At 40.6% G+C, this 20,696-nt stretch overlaps 1 protein-coding gene across 2 annotated transcripts in view; it reads left to right on the top strand.

Annotated features, from left to right (window-relative positions):
• Window positions 1-20,696, top strand: part of stk32c (serine/threonine kinase 32C) — a 107,822-nt gene that overhangs the window by 37,631 nt on the left and 49,495 nt on the right. The window contains exons 1-2 of one of the 2 annotated variants that reach the window (XM_026190060.1): window positions 8,418-8,515; window positions 11,706-11,761. Coding sequence is in view for 1 of the 2 variants with exons in the window: in XM_026190058.1 (XP_026045843.1) it covers window positions 11,706-11,761 (56 nt within the window). In the remaining variant the exon portion in view is untranslated. Of the gene's footprint in view, window positions 1-8,417; window positions 8,516-11,705; window positions 11,762-20,696 lie in introns of those variants that run through there. The other variant, XM_026190058.1, reaches the window with a different exon arrangement.

Genomic DNA, 20,696 nt, shown 5'->3' with positions numbered 1-20,696 from the left:
GAGCTTCAGTTTGCTTTGGATTTTCCTTTAATAAAACCCTAGTTAAAGAAAATGGCTTTGAAAGTTGTCTCTCTAACTCATTATCTCCTGGTGTGTTATTAGCAAGGTTAATGATCGAATTGCATAATGTATTTTTCATCATGGTCAGGAAGGTGCCCTCCTCGTTTTCACCTTTTTCACCTTCCCTGTTTTTGCTTTAATCATCCTCTGTGTTACAGTTGATTCTATTGAGTGCAACCATCATAGAAACAAGTGGAGTTTTTCATGAGCTCCCCGAGCTACTACCATCAAGGTTATTGGATTTTATTTTTGTTCATTTTTGTTTTGAAGTTGCTCCGGAGCAACAAAGGTGCGAGAACAGATCCACGCTCCGTGTTGCAGAGTAGTAAGCGATACAGCGTTTCTCTGAATGTCATCAGTACTGACGGAAAGGCAAAGACACGCTGACGGACGATTACCGTAGATGGTGTTTGTGGACTGAGATGAGCTATATGGAGCAGCTCTGGTTCTGGAGGCTGAAATCATATTCATTTTCTCCTTATATAGCTTGAGGTGATGGAGCACTTTCACAGCTCGGGCTAAGATGAAAACAAGCAAAGAAAACGGCGTTAGAAAATGTCTGCTTCAAGCTTAGATGCATTAAAGCATAAGAGTCAGGGTGCATTTGCCAAAAACATCCATTAGCAGAGTTTAGAGTTATATTAGGTGCACCGCTAACAGGTGGTGGAAGCTGGGTTTAACTGTGACATTAAACTCAAAATCTGCATCTTAAAGTGCTTCTATAATGCTGCTTCTTATTTTCTGTCATAGATGCAGTTAGGTCCATAAGTATTTGGACAGTGACGCGTTTTTGGTATTTTGCCTCCGTACGTACCGACAGTGAATTTGAGATCAAACAATTAGGATGTGATTGACGTGCAGGCTTTCAGCTTTAACTCCAGGGATTTAACAAAAGTGCTACATTAACTGTTTAGAGAATTACAGCCATTTTTGTACACGCAAACCCTTCATCCTGCTACTTCTATCAGCAGCCACATCATCAAAAAACACTAGTGATAAACTAAGACTGGCAGCCATATGTGCTCATGCCATAGCATTTCATCCACCGTCTTTGACAGATCATGATCTGTTTTCCCTCCTCCAGACTCATCCCTCAATTGTAGTACAAGTTTTTCTTGGTTTCATCTGTTCAAATAATATTTTTTTCCAGGCTTTTAGATTAATCTAGCCTTTCTTTTCACGGGTAGCTTCTCTTTCATTGGCAGTGCTTTCTTTCTTTTTTGAAATGTATCAGATTAATAATTTAGGAAACACTTGAGAGTTTTTAAGAGTTTGCCGAGCAACTACATTTACCTGCTTAATTTGTCTGGAAATGACGATGCCGGAGGCCTCACCTTCCCGTGAAACTGACATCCCATCTGAAAATTCTGGACTTTGTATGAAAATGGCTCCAATTCCTAATCAGTTCATGCAAAACAGGCGTTGAATTAAAACATGTGCAAGCAGTACAAAATAAAACTTTGCCAAATCAAACATGTGGCGCTGTCTGCTGTGGTGACTTCCTTGTGACAAGGGAGCAGCTGAAATGATCAAAGTATAAGCACTACAGAATATAAAGTGAGATTTTTGCAGAAAAACCTAATGAAATTCTTGATGTTGATTTTTCTAGTCACGTTTCATGTCATTAATAAAAGTATGACTTTCCATGAGAGATGGAAAACTATCCCAAAGATTTGCATGGTAGTATATATGACCACACACACATCCACACACTCTCCCTTTCTCTGTCACCTGACATGGGTTCTATGCCAACATCAACACCTCCACAGGAGCCAATCCCCCCATCGAGGACCCCTGTGGAGCCTGCTCAGCATATTATCCTTGTGTTTCAGGAGCTTACAGCCCCCATAGGAGGAATAGATGTTGTCATTCTCCCATTACCTCCATAGTAAGTCCATTCACTAACATTCACTAAGACCGTTGTCTTTTGTGCAGCGTCCAGTGAAAACCGAGTGCGGTAGATAGAGGCAGCATGCTGTTTGCTGCAGATACTTTAAAAAAAAGAAAAAAGAAACCAGCCTCATTCACCATCATCTTGCTTGTTTCTCTGGAGTACCACTTGTGACGTGGCACAAATTGAAAATACAACCAGCAGTCTTCTATCGATTTTAAGATAATTTTCCCAAGCGTCATCATAGAGTAGATGAAGGTAATTGAAGCCTTTCTTGTGTCGTGTGGATGTACTGTGAAGAGTTCCCTTGTTTGTTTAATGAATGGATGTCCTCTGTCCTTTAATCATCTGCTTCAACACCCGCTGAGGGAGCTGTGTAGAAATCAAACACTTGAAGAGTGCATACAAAAGTGCAGGACACTCACTGTGAGTAGTACGAAAGTACTTTCATTAAAATCACATTAGAATAGTTGGTTACACAGAATTTGATTACATTTCACAAGTAAATAAAAAGCTCACTGATGTACTATGGGGCAAAAAAGTATTTAGTCAGCCACCGATTGTGCAAGTTCCCCCACCTAAAATGATGACAGAGGTCAGTAATTTGCACCAGAGGTACACTTCAACTGTGAGAGACAGAATGTGAAAAAAAAAATCCATGAATCCACATGGTAGGATTTGTAAAGAATTTATTCGTAAATCAGGGTGGAAAATAAGTATTTGGTCAATAACAAAAATACAACTCAATACTTTGTAACATAACCTTTGTTGGCAATAACAGAGGTCAAACGTTTACTATAGGTCTTTACCAGGTTTGCACACACAGTAGCTGGTATTTTGGTCCATTCCTCCATGCAGATCTTCTCGAGAGCAGTGATGTTTTGGGGCTGTCGCCGAGCAACACGGACTTTCAACTCCCGCCACAGATTTTCTATGGGGTTGAGGTCTGGAGACTGGCTAGGCCACTCCAGGACTTTCAAATGCTTCTTACGGAGCCACTCCTTTGTTGCCCGGGCGGTGTGTTTTGGATCATTGTCATGTTGGAAGACCCAGCCTCGTTTCATCTTCAAAGTTCTCACTGATGGAAGGAGGTTTTGGCTCAAAATCTCACGATACATGGCCCCATTCATTCTGTCCTTAACACGGATCAGTCGTCCTGTCCCCTTGGCAGAAAAACAGCCCCATAGCATGATGTTTCCACCCCCATGCTTCACAGTAGGTATGGTGTTCTTGGGATGCAACTCAGTATTCTTCTTCCTCCAAACACGACGAGTTGAGTTTATACCAAAAAGTTCTACTTTGGTTTCATCTGACCACATGACATTCTCCCAATCCTCTGCTGTATCATCCATGTGCTCTCTGGCAAACTTCAGACGGGCCTGGACGTGCACTGGCTTCAGCAGCGGAACACGTCTGGCACTGCGGGATTTGATTCCCTGCCGTTGTAGTGTGTTACTGATGGTGACCTTTGTTACTTTGGTCCCAGCTCTCTGCAGGTCATTCACCAGGTCCCCCCGTGTGGTTCTGGGATCTTTGCTCACCGTTCTCATGATCATTTTGACCCCACGGGATGAGATCTTGCGTGGAGCCCCAGATCGAGGGAGATTATCAGTGGTCTTGTATGTCTTCCATTTTCTGATGATTGCTCCCACAGTTGATTTTTTCACACCAAGCTGCTTGCCTATTGTAGATTCACTCTTCCCAGTCTGGTGCAGGTCTACAATACTTTTCCTGGTGTCCTTCGAAAGCTCTTTGGTCTTGGCCATGGCGGAGTTTGGAGTCTGAATGTTTGAGGCTGTGGACAGGTGTCTTTTATACAGATGATGATTTCAAACAGGTGCCATTCATACAGGTAACGAGTGGGGGACAGAAAAGCTTCTTACAGAAGACGTTACAGGTCTGTGAGAGCCAGAGATTTTCCTTGTTTGAGGTGACCAAATACTTATTTTCCACCCTGATTTACGAATAAATTCTTTACAAATCCTACCATGTGGATTCATGGATTTTTTTTTCACATTCTGTCTCTCACAGTTGATGTGTACCTCTGGTGCAAATTACTGACCTCTGTCATCATTTTAAGTGGGGGAACTTGCACAATCGGTGGCTGACTAAATACTTTTTTGCCCCACTGTATGTTAGCGTGGATATTTATACTATAGCCATTTATTGACTGAACTGCTGGCACTTTACCTTAGCCAGCGTAGTGGTGGTCCACTATATGTTGGGATTTAAAGCCTCAGTGACCTATATAGCTTCTACAATTCTTTTCTCTCAGCCTTGTGCATGAAGGGATGGTTACAGGAACGGCTATGTCCACAATAATTACCCCCTCAGCATGGAACAAGGCCTGTAGTCCTTTACCCCTTTATCTAAAGAGCAGCTCCTTTCACCAGGCTGGATAAAAGGAGGAGGAGGGGGGACTTTTGTTTCGTTTCCCATTACCCAGTGACTCATACTTCGAGGAAGTGCTGTGATACTGGGTACATAGATCGATGGTTACTAAAAAACAAACTTAAAAAGAAAAACAGTGGAGGTGGATGATTTTGATTGTGTCATGGTGAACTGCGTAAAATCATTTAAGATGCTGAATGAATATTTGTTAGGTTTCATTTGTGAATAGCATCTGACACATCACGCCAGCAGCGTGTCTCAGTGCCGTGTGAAGGTTGGCCTCCTTTTATTGGAGGCAGATTCAGCGTTTACTCAAGTCTTCGGTGAAAGCATGAACCCTGTGAGGAGAAGTTCACAGTTGATTTAATCTTTTCATAACCCTTCATGTTTTTTGACTGATGTTAAATTGGAAAGAAGACCAAGTTTACTAGTGTGGAGCCATAACACAAGGTAAATTTACCAGCCACTTTGTCAGATACATGTACGGAGCTGCTTGTTAAGACAAATATCTAATCAGCCAATCACATGGGAGCGACTTGGTGTATTTAGGCATGTGGACATGATGAAGTTTAAACCAAGCATCAGAATAGGGGAGAAAGGTGGCATAGCTGTTGATGCTGCGCTGACTATTTCAGAAACTGCTGATCTGTTGACTTTTCGGTGACAAAAAGAGAAAATATCCAGTGAACGGCAGTTCTCTTGGGAAAACTGCCTTATTGATGTCAAAGGTCAGAGAAAAATGGCAGATAGGAAGGCAACCGTAGCTCTTACAACCATTTGTTACAACCAAAGAATGCAGAAGAGCATCTTGCACAACATGTTGAACCTTGAAGCAGATGCGTTACAGCAGCAGAAGACCACACCATGCACGCCAGTCAGCTAAGAACAGGAAACTGAAGCTACAGTTCTCAGAATTTGACATGAGAAGTTTGGAAAAATGTTGCCTGGTCTGGTGAGTCTCGATTTCTGCTCTGACATGCAGATGGTTGGGTCACAATTTGGCATAAATAGCATGAAAGGATGGATCCATCCTGCCTTATGTCAGCTGTGCAGACTAGCGGTGGTGGTGTCACTGTGTGGGGGGTATTTTCATGGCACATTTTGGGCCCCTTAGTACCAACCAAGTAGCAATAATACTAGTATTAACATGCTGAACATGTCCATCTCTTCATGAGAACGGTGTACCTCTCCTCTCATGGCTGATTCCAGCAGAACAGCGTGCCGTGTCACAAATCTTAGATCATCTTAAACTGTTTTCTTAAACACGACAGTGAGTTCAGTATACTCTAATGGCCACTGTCGTCAGCAGATCTCAGTCTAATAGAGCACCTTTGGAAGGTGATATAGGAATCATGGATGTGCTGATGCATTCATAACTTGATGGACCCTTATTTGTAGAGCAAATCCAAATGCAGAGTTACAAAGTGCTTCAGAGTTTGAATAAAAGCCACACGTTAAAAATAACTTTACATTTTCAAATCAACCATACAGTCATACTAACATATACACATGCAAATGGTTCCAAACTATGATGTGCTTTGGTCATCAGCCAATCACCTTAAAGTTAATTTAACTCCCAACATTCACAGTTTGGTTTCTATTCTTTGTTTTAAGTCAACCTTAAGACAACCAGTTGTGGCGTTCAACCTACATACTATTATTAAGCTGTATGAAGTAAACAGAGATAAACATGCCAATTAAAACTACAAAGCAAAACAAACTCATAATGAACTTTGAGTAACCAGTTTTTACCCAACAAACAACAACTGGAGCACAGCCAAAACATCTGGTTGGAGCTGTTAGATCTTTTGACTCAAGGAGTGCCAGAGCACAGACATGCTGTGTATTGAGATGCTTCAATTCTGGCTAAACATTATTGATGAATCATTAGTTTGAAAGGGCGAGTCTCTCCTGGAAGCCACTCATTATGTTGCCACGTGAAAGTGTGTGGAGGAAAAAGTTTGAGAATCAAAGAAGAGACCTCGAAAGAAAAGTTCAAGCACAACTTACTTTGTCGCCTCTGCAGGCCTGGAGCAGGTGTGAATATTGGAACGTCACTTTGGTAAAGGCACAAAAATTGCCAGACAGCCTCCTCACTTCTGATGTCACAAACCTTAGTACGGGAAAGGGATTTCCAAACCTGTTTATCCATCTGCTAATATATGCTATACTGGCACAGGACCCAGATGAGAAGCTGAATCATCGCTCTCGCTGGGAGAAAGACCTGGTGAATCTATGAAAACACTGCGCTAGATTAAATTTTTATTTCATTTTCTTTATCCTTTTTAATATTGCACAGAGCTACATTCATGCTACAGTGCCTCTGTGTTTTGGACCTGAGGTGCAGTCTGAGCCGTGCCATATGAGGGGATTAGCTATGTACAGAGGGAGCGTATCAGACTGTCTCCCAGACAAACTACAGAAAACACACCCTTGTCTTTGAAATCACCTGGCAAGGCGGGGGCCTGCCTTCTCATTCAGCACTCAGAGGCTGGTTAGCAATGGGTCTGCCTGGAGGAGCCCAGTCTGTGTCTTTTTTCTCCCATTATTGCTCTTTGTCTACACGGAGAGGGTGCTGAGTGACTTATAAGGAGAAGCTGCATGAGTTGGCATCACGCCTGCTGTTACACATGCGCACACACACATGCACATGCGCAGAGCAGAGGTAAGTCTTAATCAGTAACACAGATGACCAGAAGGCAGGGGTGGAGGTCCATCAGTGACCATCTTCATCCACCCACATTACCACAGCTGGAGTCTGCACGTGCAGGGTTAACCTTGAACAGGAAACCTGGCAGTGTACAGTGTTTAGAAAAGTGCGTATTTCTCTTTTGTTCTGTGGTTTTGGCATTTTGGCTACATATTTTGTTTTTTGTACATATTTTTATAAATCTTTATGTTTATTTACTTTGTTATTTTTTAAAAAAATAAAAATTTTATATATATGTTACATTTACATTTTCGTGCAGTTTTTTGTATCTGTTTTTGTATTTTGGTATCTTTACCTGTCTCATAAATTCAGGGCTACATCCTTTCTATAGACAAAGAGCTTATCTTGGAGCCTTCAGCTTCTTCTTTAGTACTTTCATAGGTGGATGTAGGAAGTAACAATAATATGTGATGATAATCTGTGATACATGAAATAATCTTATATTAATAGTAATAATGGATCTGTTCCTGTCAGGAAAATGCTTGTGCAGAGGTTTCATTGTCCTTATTACCACCACAGCTCTGCCTCGCAGTGACAGTTTAGTTGCAGTTTCGAGGCTCATTTGTGTACCAGCATAAAGACTTTCCTCGCAGTGAGCTGTGATCTCAACTACTGAGCTGATCCATGCTATAGTTACAGCTGGATATTTTTTTCTCTTTCGTAAAGTGTTTAAACATCATTCATTATTAATTGTTTTACATATTTTATCTTTTATGAACGTCAACAAAAACACTGCTTAATCCCATTATCCAACAGATAACCACCCATTTCTCAATGCAGTGATACGCTTGAATTAAAGTACTAGAAACAATTAAAATACACTGTAATTAGTACTTTTAACAATTTGATAGATGCCTTTTATTATATTTTTAACATCAGCATGTTGAAGGACTTGTTGAGAAGAGAGTGCTAATTTATATGCTAAAATATGTTTTTCTGCTTGGTCAAGAATATGAAAACACTTTATTATCCTCTAATAGATTTTCTAAATGCTTGGTGATCGCAGGACACACGTGGTTGTTTGTGTAATGTTGTTCACACTAAGAATTTTAAAAGGAAACTGACAGTTACAAAACTTTTTTTCGTTTATTTGTATTTGTTTTGTTGTTGTTTTTTCTGCATACCATGTCCAGCTTTTCTGTATAAAGTAATGAAGAATCTTGGATTTGGTGCTTAAAACTTCGTGAAACTGTAACCGTATTTCATTCACCATAAATCACTATCTGATTTTGAATAGTTTTCTTATCAGATACAGAAGTCTAAAACCAACATTTCTCTGCCTGGGCTGCCTTGTAGCTCTGCACGTTGTCTCTTCAATGTGTGACCCCCTCCCTCCCCGAACAGTCGGGGGTGAGTGCACTAACGTGTCCGGTGTTGCCGTTTTAATGAGTGTTTGCTGGAAAACGAAAAATACAAGGAGTCTGCAAGATGGATTTGTACGTTTTCACAATGGGGGAGTTTGCGTAAGTGCTAGTAAATAATTTTCTCGAGTGTGTACGTTACACATGCTAATTTTGGAATTGTTTTTATTATTTTGCTAGCTAGCAAACTCCGGGATAAATGATTGAAATGTACTCAGTGTGATGCAATACGGTGCCGCTATTATAACAGTTAGTTATTGCAGGGTAATTTATGTAATATGCTGTGAATTTAACCAAGACTACACAGCAGTAGCAGTATTGCGAGTTACTTCCCCAAAGTGAACGCTTTAAACGTTAGCCCGATGCTTAACTAGCCAACTTAAGGCTTTCTGATTAAAGGCTAAAAGCGGCGTTGTCACCGAATAAATAGAATATTGATTATATTTTTGTGTATTGCTGCAGTTTTTTCAAGTATTAACTTGGTGCTTTTGGCAACCTTACGGGGAAATAATGGTAATATGGCTGATCCATATGGACACAAAGAATATAGACTTTTTTATGCTACCGAAGTTCCCTCGCTTTCATTCAAAATCTGTTTATCGTTAAACAACTTAAACATAATTGCCTCAAACTCACATTAAGGCCTGTGGGACACTATCAGCCACTGAAACAGTAGACAAATGAATATTTCATACCTTAAGGCTGCCTGTTTGTTTAAGGGAGATGAACAATACATTATAATTGTATATAATAATATCACAGATGATAGATTTAATAGGTTTTTGAAAGATGCTTGTGCATTCAAGTCTTATATGTTGAATTGAACCGAGTATGTCAACTGTTCAAAGCCTCTCCCAGTCAGTGCTGTTCTATGTGCCTGTCTTACTGTACATGATGTTATTAGCACAAACACTTTAAAGGTGATAATTTAGGACTTCAGCAACACAGACTGCAATGTAGTTAAGCATCTTACAGTTAGTTTTGAATGAATCAACTTAAAAAACAACACAAGCCAAGATCTGTCTCCTATTTTTTGTGTCACACAAGAAAGAAGCATCAAGATCTGATGAGAAGACTTATTAATTTGGCCTTTGACATGGTCTTACTGAGGTGATGCGAAGTGAAATATGCATCCTTTTTTGTGCTGGCCAAGTTTGAAAATGGACCCTGAAAATGGTTTATGAACCCAGAAAAAGTCACACGTGGAGTTAAAACCTCTCATAGCAAGTTAATCATATTCAATTAGTTTGATGCTTTAAGCACAGAATTTAGTCACACAGTCAGGACAGCATCTGGTTTACCTTCATCGGTAAACATGTTTATGCAGTACATAGTAACAGTGTGGCTGAGTCCTCTGGTTCAAATCAGTTCCACTACATTTGGAGATGTAAGTCTTAACCTGTCACATGCATCGGGAAGGAAAATACAACCAACATTTAAATGTCTTAATTAGATTTATTTTAAGTGTCGTAATGAGCTGCTGAATGTGAAAGTTAGCAAATGTTGATTTTACTGGCCAACAGTTACAGTGTTGGCTAATTACTCTTTACTCTGAGTTGTTGAAACAAATCTTGGCTGTTGTCTGTTGTTGGTTAATCGGATTCCTGAGCGCTTGTGTTTGTGCTCAGCCAAAGACGTTGTTTTGGGGTTTTTTTTGTTTGTTTTTTTTTAAATGTTGAAGCAGCTCTGCTCTCCATAGCATTTATTTGTTGGAGGAAATGCGTTTTGATCATCCTCATCTTCATTTCCAACATGATATTCTTATTCTTGGACTCTACTAGAGTAGCTTTGCACAATTCACAGTTCAAAAAAATGCTTCTTTATCTTACACAGAGCCCCTCTTTTTCTCCTCTGCCTGAAAAACAAGGGTTTTGGCTTTTTTGCCTTTAAGCTAACTTTACTCATATTGGTTAATATTAAAAAGACTTGCTATTAATGATCAAGGCTTTTTTAATATCATGGATTGGGTGTTCTTTTTATTTATGCTTTTTCTGGGGTCTATGATGGATAATTTGGAATTAAAATTGCATATATTTGTGCTTATTATTTTGTTTATTTATTACAGAGGAAAAAACATGACACTCTTCCTCACCACTTCATCCAACCATGTCCTTCAGGACTCATTTTAAGCTGCGTACAGAAGGATTCAATCAGTCTGCAGAACACACGCATGCATCTGCTCCAGTGGCAATGAATGAAAACATCTGGCTGTGTTACTATGCATACTGAAATAGGAAAAAAAACCTAAGATGAATGAGTCAGCGCTCTGAGCTGGATGTCTTTCTGAAATACAACTCTCCTGGTCTTCATGTGAAATGTCTTTACTTGCTCAAATTTGATCTTGTAAAAGTCGATCATAAAACTTATGGAAGAGTGTCAAATTTTATTGCGATCTAGATCAAACTCATTTTAGATATTTGTTTCTATTATTATTTGTTATTTGTTATTCAGATGTGAAGTTTAAAAAAGTTTAGCTAAGTCTTCATTTAACAAATGTTATTTCTGGGGTTTTGTTTTGCTTGCTAATCGTCGATACTGTGACGGTGTGTCACTGCACAGATCCTCCAGGGAAAATGTTTTTGCTTTTTCACATTTTGACTGTTGTGATTCATTATTTCTACTTTTCCATCTTTCACATGTTTCATTATCCAACACACACATTATTCTCTCCCACTGTGCTCCTACTTTTTAATTCTTTGAAAAAAACATTTAATCTTCACAGTACTGCCAAAGTGCACCAATACATTGTGAAGTGCACATAGAGTCTGGATTTCCATTTCTCATACAGTACCGAGCAAAAGTCTTGAACCACCCCCTCATTTTTTTTGTATTTTGCCAGGTCAGTCTGTGTTAACGGTGTTATTAACTGCATTCTTCAACTAAAGAAGTGGGAGCAAATTATGTGGGGTTTTGCTTTTTTGCAATAGGCCGCAAGTAAATGTGTAAAGATACAATTTAAAATTGGTTCTTTGTTAAGTTTTCTGGTCCTTTCTGTGATTTAGGTGTGTGTTTATGTTTGAATGTTTCATAGATTAGTGTGAAGTGTCTTAACAGACAAAAACTGGTCAAATACAAGCCCTGGATTAAAAATCAGAAACACTTTAAAAAGCCTGGAGAGCTATTCCTTAATACCACTTTAAAAATTACAGGGAAGTCTGGATCCCTGGAAGCAAATAAAGAAATGAGGGATGGCTCAAGACTTTTGCACAGTGCCGTACATGTCACGTTCCCTGTTTTATAGCTCAACTCAAACTGACACGTTCTCACTAACTGCTTCTCATTTTCTCCACAGTAAACTTTGACCACTTCCAGATTCTGCGGGCCATCGGGAAGGGGAGCTTTGGAAAGGTAATGTGGTCTCCAATTTTCATGCGACTTGTATATTCTTTGCCCTTAATTACCCACCACAGTCGTCATCTCTAAAGAATCAGAGCAAACTAAGCTAAATGTGCTGGGATTACACTTTAGTTCTCGTATGCTGCTTAACAGAGCCGTCCTTTTTTTGCTCATTTAATAACAGTTATAAATGCAGCTTATGTAATTATTTCTATAAAGTCAGAGGAGAGCCAATTTATATTTCATCTCACTCAATCTATTGGGAATTTTGACCCCACGTCTCAATTTAATTACAGAGTAGCACAATTCTGCGGCTCTATTTGTCATCGCGCGGTTGGGCTGAATAGAGGCAGGAGGAGAACTTGGCGTGTGTGTGTGCGCGCTGCATTTTGTGAGACCAAATTACCCACAGTTCTTTTCAACCTTGTCACAGGTGCCAAAATCACCGCTGGTGGCCATTGTTGATAAAAGCGTCATTTTGGATTAACTTGTGGGCCATTTTCTTTCACCTCCTGCAGAAGAATTCCTTTGTGTACACATTGAACGTCTGGATGAGACTTCAGTAATGAATTCAGGACTCTGTGTGTGTGTGTGTGTGTGTGTGTGTGTGTGTGTGTGTGTGTGTGTGTGTGTGTGTGTGTGTGTGTGTGTGTGCGCACGCGCGCGCGCGCGGGCGGGCGGTCGTGCAGGCAGGCGGGCGTGTGTGTGTGAGATACACAATTGGGGCTCCAGAGATTGGAATAGTTTATCTTCATTTTAAATCCCAAATATCACTGCTAATATTTGTTCATTATACTTGTGTCTGTGCACGCCTGTGCAAATTCTTTGCTCTCTACAAAAACACTTTTTCCCTCTAAAAACATGTCCCTCTGTAAGTCATTGCCCAATGCTGAATACATTACCATGTGAATTTATGTTAATTTTTACTTATTGCTTTGTTCCCTCGAGCTGCTGTCACTTCCCTTATGATACTGAAGTGGATCCGCAGTAAGCCGGGAAGCATTATCTTTTTAGAATAACAATTTACACTCACTCTAGTTTCTTTGAGATGAACGCCACATGTAAATAAGTTTCATTCACATTGTCGGCTTTAAAATTCAAACTTAAAGAGTTTGTAAGTAAACTGGCTGAGATGAGACACGGACGATGCACCGGGTCCTCGTCTGAGCGCCGGCTTTCAGCTGTGCTGCATCTCTCCCCAGCCATGCACGCACAGACACTGTGCTACATTTACACAGTGAGACAGATGCTCACAGAGACGTCCAGATACATTTTGTCCTCGCTGGAGGTCATCTTGTGTGTGTTTTTTGGCCCACTGTGGCCTCACACCGAGCTCCTGCTGTTTTTTTGAACACTTTAACAGCACCAACCTTTAGCTTCCTGTTGAACACACTTAAGTGGGGGAGGTGTAGGAGGTAGTAAAACAGGTTTGGTTATCCTAATTTATAGTTGTCTTTATGTTAAGGATTAAAATAAAATTCACAAGAGAAAGGTGTTGGTGTGTGTGGTTGGGAAGAGAAGGGAGAAGCTAGAATGAAGCACAAACAGAGGGAGGTGTTTGCCTCTCGCTGTAGCGCTGTGAAACATGATCTGTATATTGCAGCTTGTGTAGGTGCTCCAAGAAAATGGGTTCATCGGCATGCAGCACTGTAGATGTGCACGTATGCACTCGAGAAAGAGAGAGAATGCTTGTGTTGCTGAGCTCGTTCTTGCACAGCGGGGAGATGTGAGGTAGGTTGGGGCTACCTCATAACTTCCTGCTGTGAGGCTGCCAGAGGGGAAAAAGAGGAAACCGCGTCCTTCTCCTGAAACGCTCATTTTCCTCTGCTCACTTTTCATCTTTACAAGCCCAGCACTTGGGTGTGTATCTTCTTGCAGCAGGCCTCTCAGTCTCACTCTTGTTTTATAAGAGCTCCTCCTTGTGTTATCTAGCTTAAAAGCTTGTGCAGACACCACTTTGACTCTTACTACAGAAGACGTGCTCTGCCCCTGACTAAGCACCGCAAGGACTCATATCGCACTCTGGGACTTAAAGTGCCCTAATTGACAACTGACAGATGCGCGGTGAAACCTTTACCTTCAGTCACCAGTTTAAAAAAAAAAAAAAAAAATGCACAGGGAGGCATGCCTGCTGGCAGCCAAAGATCCTGCATCAAAATTCTCCGAGCGTAGCCGCTGCTACAACTGCAGTCTGAAAATGTAAGCTGATCCTGGCATAATGACAGCGTGGGTTTGGGTGTTACAGTTTGTACCTGAAAAGTCTAATTTGTGCCTGAGTACAGGAGTACAAATAAAAGCTTGGGTCCAGAACTGAATTAGAGATAATGTAGGGCTGTTTTAGGTCCGAGCCGCTAACCTGACAAAAACGCAACACAACTGCTGGTAAGTGCGTGTTGTTTAAAACAGTTAGATAGTTGGAGTAGCAGGTCAGTGCTTTTAAAGGTTTATCAGAAGCCAAAACATTTTATAGGTGTGAAATATAGGACTGTGCAAAAGTTTGAGCCACACCTTATTTCTTTTTAACTTGCTGGGTAATGGGAAATGGGTGCATCAGTTTAAATTTGGAAAACGTACATGAAAATACACTATAAAAGGCAAAAACAGAGTTTACATAATGAGCTTGAGAGTCAATATTAGGTATGAGCATCTTTATCTTCAGCACACCCTGAGCTCTCTTAGGCACCTTTCTTTGGAATTCCTTTAAGTAGTCTTCAGGAATACTTCTCCGGGCTTCTTTAAGGACATTCAGAGCTCTTCTTTCGATATTAGCTGCCTTTTTGTTCTATTCTCTGCCAAGATGATGCCACACGGCTCAGGTCAGTCCATGAATGATGGTGTTTTGTTGTGTTTAGTAAGCTGCTGCCAGTCAGACGCTTTCCAGATGGTATTGCATGGTGCATCAAAGTCTGGTGGTACTTTTCTGAGTTCATAATTCCATCAATTCTGACAAAATCCCCAACACCCTGGCTGAAATGCAGACCCAAACTATGACAGAGCTGTACAGTACAGAGCTTTACAGGTGGTTGTAGACATATTACCAGCAATTTGAACCAGAAATGTCAAATTTTGACCTGCTGCCACTGATTTTAGTCCAGTTCTTGTGTAATTTGGCATCTCTCAGCCTTTTCTCCCTGTTTCCCTTCCTTGATGATGGCTTCTTGACAGCCACCCTTCACTGATACCATGAGATGAGGCTTTGGTGAACACTAGATGGATCAACTGAAGGACCAGGTGCATCTTTCAGGTCCTGTGTCAGGTGTTTGCTATAACTTTCAAGTACTGTTCCTCTGGTGTACATAGATTTTTCGGCCTGTCCTCTTTTTTTCTGTGCCCTACTTGTCCAGGCCAAAGAAATGGGAAGAAATGGTGTGTTTTGTGACAGGGTGCTAGTAACAAAATCACTAACAATACAATTTAAAATTGGTTCTTTGCTAAGTTGTGTGCTTTGTAAGTGGTTTTCAAAAGGAAACCAAAAATTTTGCTCTGGAAGTGATCAGTACAAGGACTTGACTGAAAATGGGTGAAAAAGCAGTCAATGTCCAAAGAAAAACTTTAAATAACCTTCAGAAAGTCTAAAGAAATGTTGCTCAAGAAGATCATCTGGCTCAGTACAGGCAAAATATAAAGAACTGAGGAGAGGCTCAAGACTTATTCACAGATAATCAATTAAGTTAATCAAGCTTCATCTGGAAGCAGCCTCCTGGCTGTAAGAGCTTCTTGTTTTTGTCTCATTAACTGTCTGGTGCCGTTCACAGTAGTGTGCTGTGACGGGGACTTCGAGGACTAATGTTACAGGGAAATCATTAGGAAAGTGCTTTGGACTGAGCTTTACTGAAAGCTCTGTTTCCCCCCTATTGGAGTGCTCCACCACCTCCACCCCCCCTCCTCCTCCTATTCCTTCTTTTTAAACGTCAGTGCAGGTACCGTCTCCCTCCCTCCCATCCCTGGCTTTTTGTTACATAATGCCTAGTGACTGTGCTCACTATTCAATTCAAGTTGGTTTAAGAGAGATGGTAGTTTTAAAAAAACACAAAAACAAGCTGTTTTGGTAAAGTATAAATATATAAATATATAGGATTATTAAAGATAAAATATGGCGTTAATTTTGTTTGAGTTCCTGCCGTCTCTCTTTACTTCTCACTCTGTTTTGAAGCATCTGCCTTCCAGCAGATGGGGGAGACTGTAATGGTAGCTGCTTTCCAGGAGGATGTAGCTCATCTGTATCATGACGGCTAGGCCTGTTGGGCCATATGAGTCCTAAGAGTAAGAATAATTTCCTGCTCTCTCTTTTCCTCTCTAACTTTTCCCTGTGTGCATCAGACTTTCGCCCCCCTCTTCTTTGTCACTCCAATGTTCTCAGCTCAGGCTGCATAGGAAGCTGGCATTTCTCTTGCTGGGCTTATTAAAGCCTGTGCTTTAGAGCTCTGGAGGGGGGCTAACACTCGAGGGGGACATGACAGTCATTGGCAGTGACAGCAGTTTAGTGACAGCTTCCTAATGTCAACAGTCACATGGACAGGTAAACATCTAAACAGATAGAACAGAGGTGGATGGAGAGAGACAGGGAAGGTCAGAAGCTGTGGATGAACTCAGCCGGCGGTTCCTGCGTCTTCTTTCCCTGTGCCGTGCAGATGCTTCAGTGGGAATAAAGCCTCATTAGGATGGAAATGGGAAGGCAGACGAACAGAGACAGCTGCTGGAAATGAGTGGGAGTAAAAACGAGATGGAGATGAGGGAAACTGACACCGCAAGAGGCTGTGACACTCATCATATCTATGGAAAGGTCAGGAGGTGATCAAGCCTTCAACGTTTTCAACTTTTTTCTGTATTTTTAAACCTCCGTTGGGCTCCCAGACGGCCAATCAGTCCTCCTGTCTCTAAAGACTGACAGTAGCTGCTTTTTACTTCTCATCCCTCCCTTCTTTGCACCTCTCAAAACCAACTCTCATCTTTACTTAGATGAAAGTTGGTTTTGCAGAGTTCATCTTGCAGCTCAGCCACAGCATAGCCCTCGGCAACCAATTAGCCTAGAAATGCGCGCTCTTCCATTACACTACACCTCTATAGGTTTCACCGAGTAAACCTACACTGCACAGCAACATAAAGAAGAAGAAGACGGGGCCATATGGTTGGAATAGCTGCTTTAACATACCACGCAGAGAGCTTGATATTCCCTGGTTTATTTATTTCAACGGTATGATTTCAACCATATTTTTTTTATCTACAAGAAATGGACCAGCAGATTGTGAAATCCAAAAAAGAAAAAATAGGCCATTTGGAGGCGTTAATATTAACATTCCTGCCAACAAAATATAACTTATAGGGTAGAAAATGAGAATGGCAGCATTGCTGCGAGCCAGAAAGCTGTCATGACCTCTAAATTCTCCGCTGGAGCCTGAATCTTATTTCATCACCGCCCAACTTTGCCAAAGTGTGCCTTCGTACATAGACGTATTAATCATCAGGGTATTCTGGGTATTGCTGCATTTCTACTAATAATAGGGTTAAATTCTTGGTTGTCTTCATTATCATTCCAACCACTCTTCCCCAGAGAATAACACAAGTATCAGTATTCTCATGTACAGCATCATTATGTACCTTCTACAAACAGGAGAGAGAGCTTTGTTCCACCTCCACATTTTTTTGATATCTGTGCAGAAGCATGGAGAATGGATTTCAAAACTGTGACAGTAGCCAGCGTTTTTCTTCAGATAAGGTTACATTTTCTGATTAAAACTGATAAGAATCTGCGATCAAATAATTCTCATTTGACATTAAAAGGTCAGATAAGTTTTTCCGTCTGCCTGCAAACTTTGTGTCCTTTGATCAGCGATGCCGTGCCCTCAGGCTGGACCTCAGGAAAGATAAGAGTCTTTAAGATATTTATGTCTTTGCAACCTTTGAAGATACTATAAATTGAAATTTTAGGTGTGAGTGCCTTCAGTATGACAAAATTAAGTAACAAAACCATCCAAAAGAAGGGTGTGAAGCTGACTTTGTAGTTAAAGGAGTTATAGGGGTTGATTTTCTTAGTCTTTGGATGCGCTCAACCACATTTACCAGAACAAAGTGATCTGAAATTGATTTAAAACTTTCCATATTTAGAGTTGACTAACTGCTTATTCCAAACTACCAGTACCTGATGAGATATGAACTGATACTTTGTGTCGTCATTGCAAAACTGTTGAGTTGTTTGCCACAGAGTTTAGTGTAACAGAGTAACTCTGTACTGCTCTTTATTTTTGGGGGGAAGTTGGCAGCACAGTAACTGCAGCTGCATTAGCTGATGCTGTGTCCCATTTGTCAAATGTAGTGGTTAGTCATCATCCTAAAGGCTATTTGTCTTTGTCCAGCTTGGAGATAAGAATGAAATAACAAGTCTGCCAGCATGATGTTTGCATACTGCTTATGTGCTGTAGTAAGAGCAGAAAGCCTGCCAGTTAACGTAGGCAGGGCTTACCAACACAAATCAATCAATCAATGCCTTTGTGAAAGCTGTAATACTGACGGGTCAGTCAGCGGTCGGTCTCACAAGGGAATGAATGTGGAACTAAGTTACTTTTGCCCAGAGAAGGACACCTCAGCTAGAGAGAGGACTGGAGCTGTGACCAGTCAGGATTATGATGATGTCAAATACCTGTAGTTAACAAAGGTAGCAAACTAGGTATATCGCACATTCTCAGTGAAAACAGCGATCAGTTTTACATCTTACAGACTCACTTTTAATAAAAGTCCAAATTCTCCTTTGCTGGATTATTGTTGGTATTACTTTCATAATAACAAAAGCATTCCTTTATTGACTTTTCAGGATTAATCCATTATTTTTGGCAGTGGTGTGAGTGGAAAAGCATTGAAAAGCACCTTTTTTTTTCTTTTCTTTTTTTGTTTGTTTTTCAGTTACGGGCTTGCCCAAACTTAATCTGGTCTTTAAGTCTGACATCATTGGTCGTTTCAGGGTCCAAACTTCGCTTCAGATCCCAAAGTCAAACGAACACTGTGGCATCACTGAGCGTTAAAAGCTGTCTAAATTCTTTCATCTTTAATCAAGTGATCGGTGTGGCTGCTTTATCAGGTGTAACAATTAAGTTTAACATTGAACAGCGGTAATAAAAACAGAGAAAGGCCAACAGTGATCACTGACTTCTTTTTAGGGGCTTGTTCAGATTAAATACAGCAAGATACAAAGCATTAAAAAATGTTAAAAACACAACGGCCTTAATAAACGCAGAGTAGTTTGGACCCGAAAGTCACTTAAAGAGCGGATAGTGACTGCTGGCTTAATTGATATTTAAATTTCCTGAACAGTGGCATCAGCTCCAAACTGACATGGCCAAAATGTCAAGTGTGAACTCCACCAAATATGTTCGTACGGACGTAGCCGCCGAGAATGAAAAATTAAGCCAAAGGCGAAGTGCCTGTGTTTATTTATTTTAAACTCCCAGCAGAGGGAAACTTCTCTGGTTGCAAAGCACTAGAGAAGTCTTTTGGAAACTGCCTTCAGCTCTCTTGCCCTGTCCACATTTTCCCGATGAGTTTATGGGCTCAGTCACTAGTTTCAGGTCATGATGAATAAATTATGAAGTACATTTTGTAACTAAAGGTCATCATTAGAAAAGCCAGGAAGGACAGCTATTCAGGGTATGGCCAAGCTTCAGGCTTATAAGGGGACTTAACAGTGGATGACATCACGATGGCTACGTCCATGTTTTATATAAAGTGTATGTTTCTTGTTTTTGTGATATATAACAAGATAGCAGATGGCAAACTGCGAGTTATATCATGTTGATGAATATGTATGAGATATTTCCACTCTTAATGGAGCACTCAGCTACACCTCAAACAGCTTCAGTAAACCTATAGTGGAGATGAGCCTTCAGGCCCTTTTTGTGCATCTTTGGTCTCCATTACCTTCTTTGATGCATGTAATCCTCATTATGTGGTCCTTACATTTCCTCGCCTTCATACACGAACGGCTTCAAACGTCTGTTTTATATAAACTAGAGGAAAGCACAGACAGGCAAGTGTGTCTTTACAATTTTTGTATTAGTTTATCATTGTGTATGTAAAGTGTTTCTTAGTTTAGTGCATTCAGCACAGATCTTCTTTTATTTTTTCCTCTCTCGTTTCTGAGAGGACAACCGGTGTTTCACTTTAATGTGACAAATCCAGATTAAATGCATCCACAGCTTTTGTCTGTGTTTCTGTAAAATCTTGTGCTTTCATTTCTTTGTTAAATTTATTCTGTCATAGCAGTCCCATGGATATGGCTCATGACGAGAACTGAAAGATTTAGTTTGGCAGTCAACAGTACCTTAATCTTTCTACATTAAATCACTATAGAACCACACTGATTTGCTTGTTTGCAATTTCCTGTCGCAAAGAGGCAGCGGCTGCTGTCTGTCAGCGCTTCAGAACATCTTAGAACCAACAGTTAGCTGGTCTGTACATTAGTAAAATAGGGCATGTATTAGGGTTGGGCGATATGTAAAAATATTCCAACTGACAATCGTCAGTCCAATAATCAACAAGACCTTTTGATGGGCGGACTGATTCATGCATTTACAACACAGAAGAAGTCCAAACATGGACGAACTACTTGCAAAAACAAAAATAAAGTTGCCAGTTCGGGATTTCTTTGGCTTTAAACCGGATGAAAGAGGTTTAAAGGAGCATGTTTAAACCGGATGAAACCTAAGAACGTAACCAAAGTGGTGTGCCGCTTATGCAGACGTATAGTGCGAGCACGACTATCTTGCATGAGCATTTTATCTGTCCATGTACAAATGCTTTTTTCTGAACATAGGCTACTGCCTTTTTTTCTTTCTGTTGTGAGTTTGAGTAAATGAAGCGCTACATTTGGGCGCACTGTGAGCTGGGTGCATTTGCTCGCAGATGAAAAAGGCTGCTGTTAAAACAGCGCTCCTATTCTTATTATTTTTTCTGTTGA

The sequence above is a fragment of the Astatotilapia calliptera genome, chromosome 13 (genome assembly GCF_900246225.1).
Source record: "Astatotilapia calliptera chromosome 13, fAstCal1.2, whole genome shotgun sequence".
NCBI classification, from domain to species: Eukaryota; Metazoa; Chordata; class Actinopteri; order Cichliformes; family Cichlidae; genus Astatotilapia; species Astatotilapia calliptera.
This window is presented reverse-complemented; position numbering and strand designations above follow the sequence as displayed.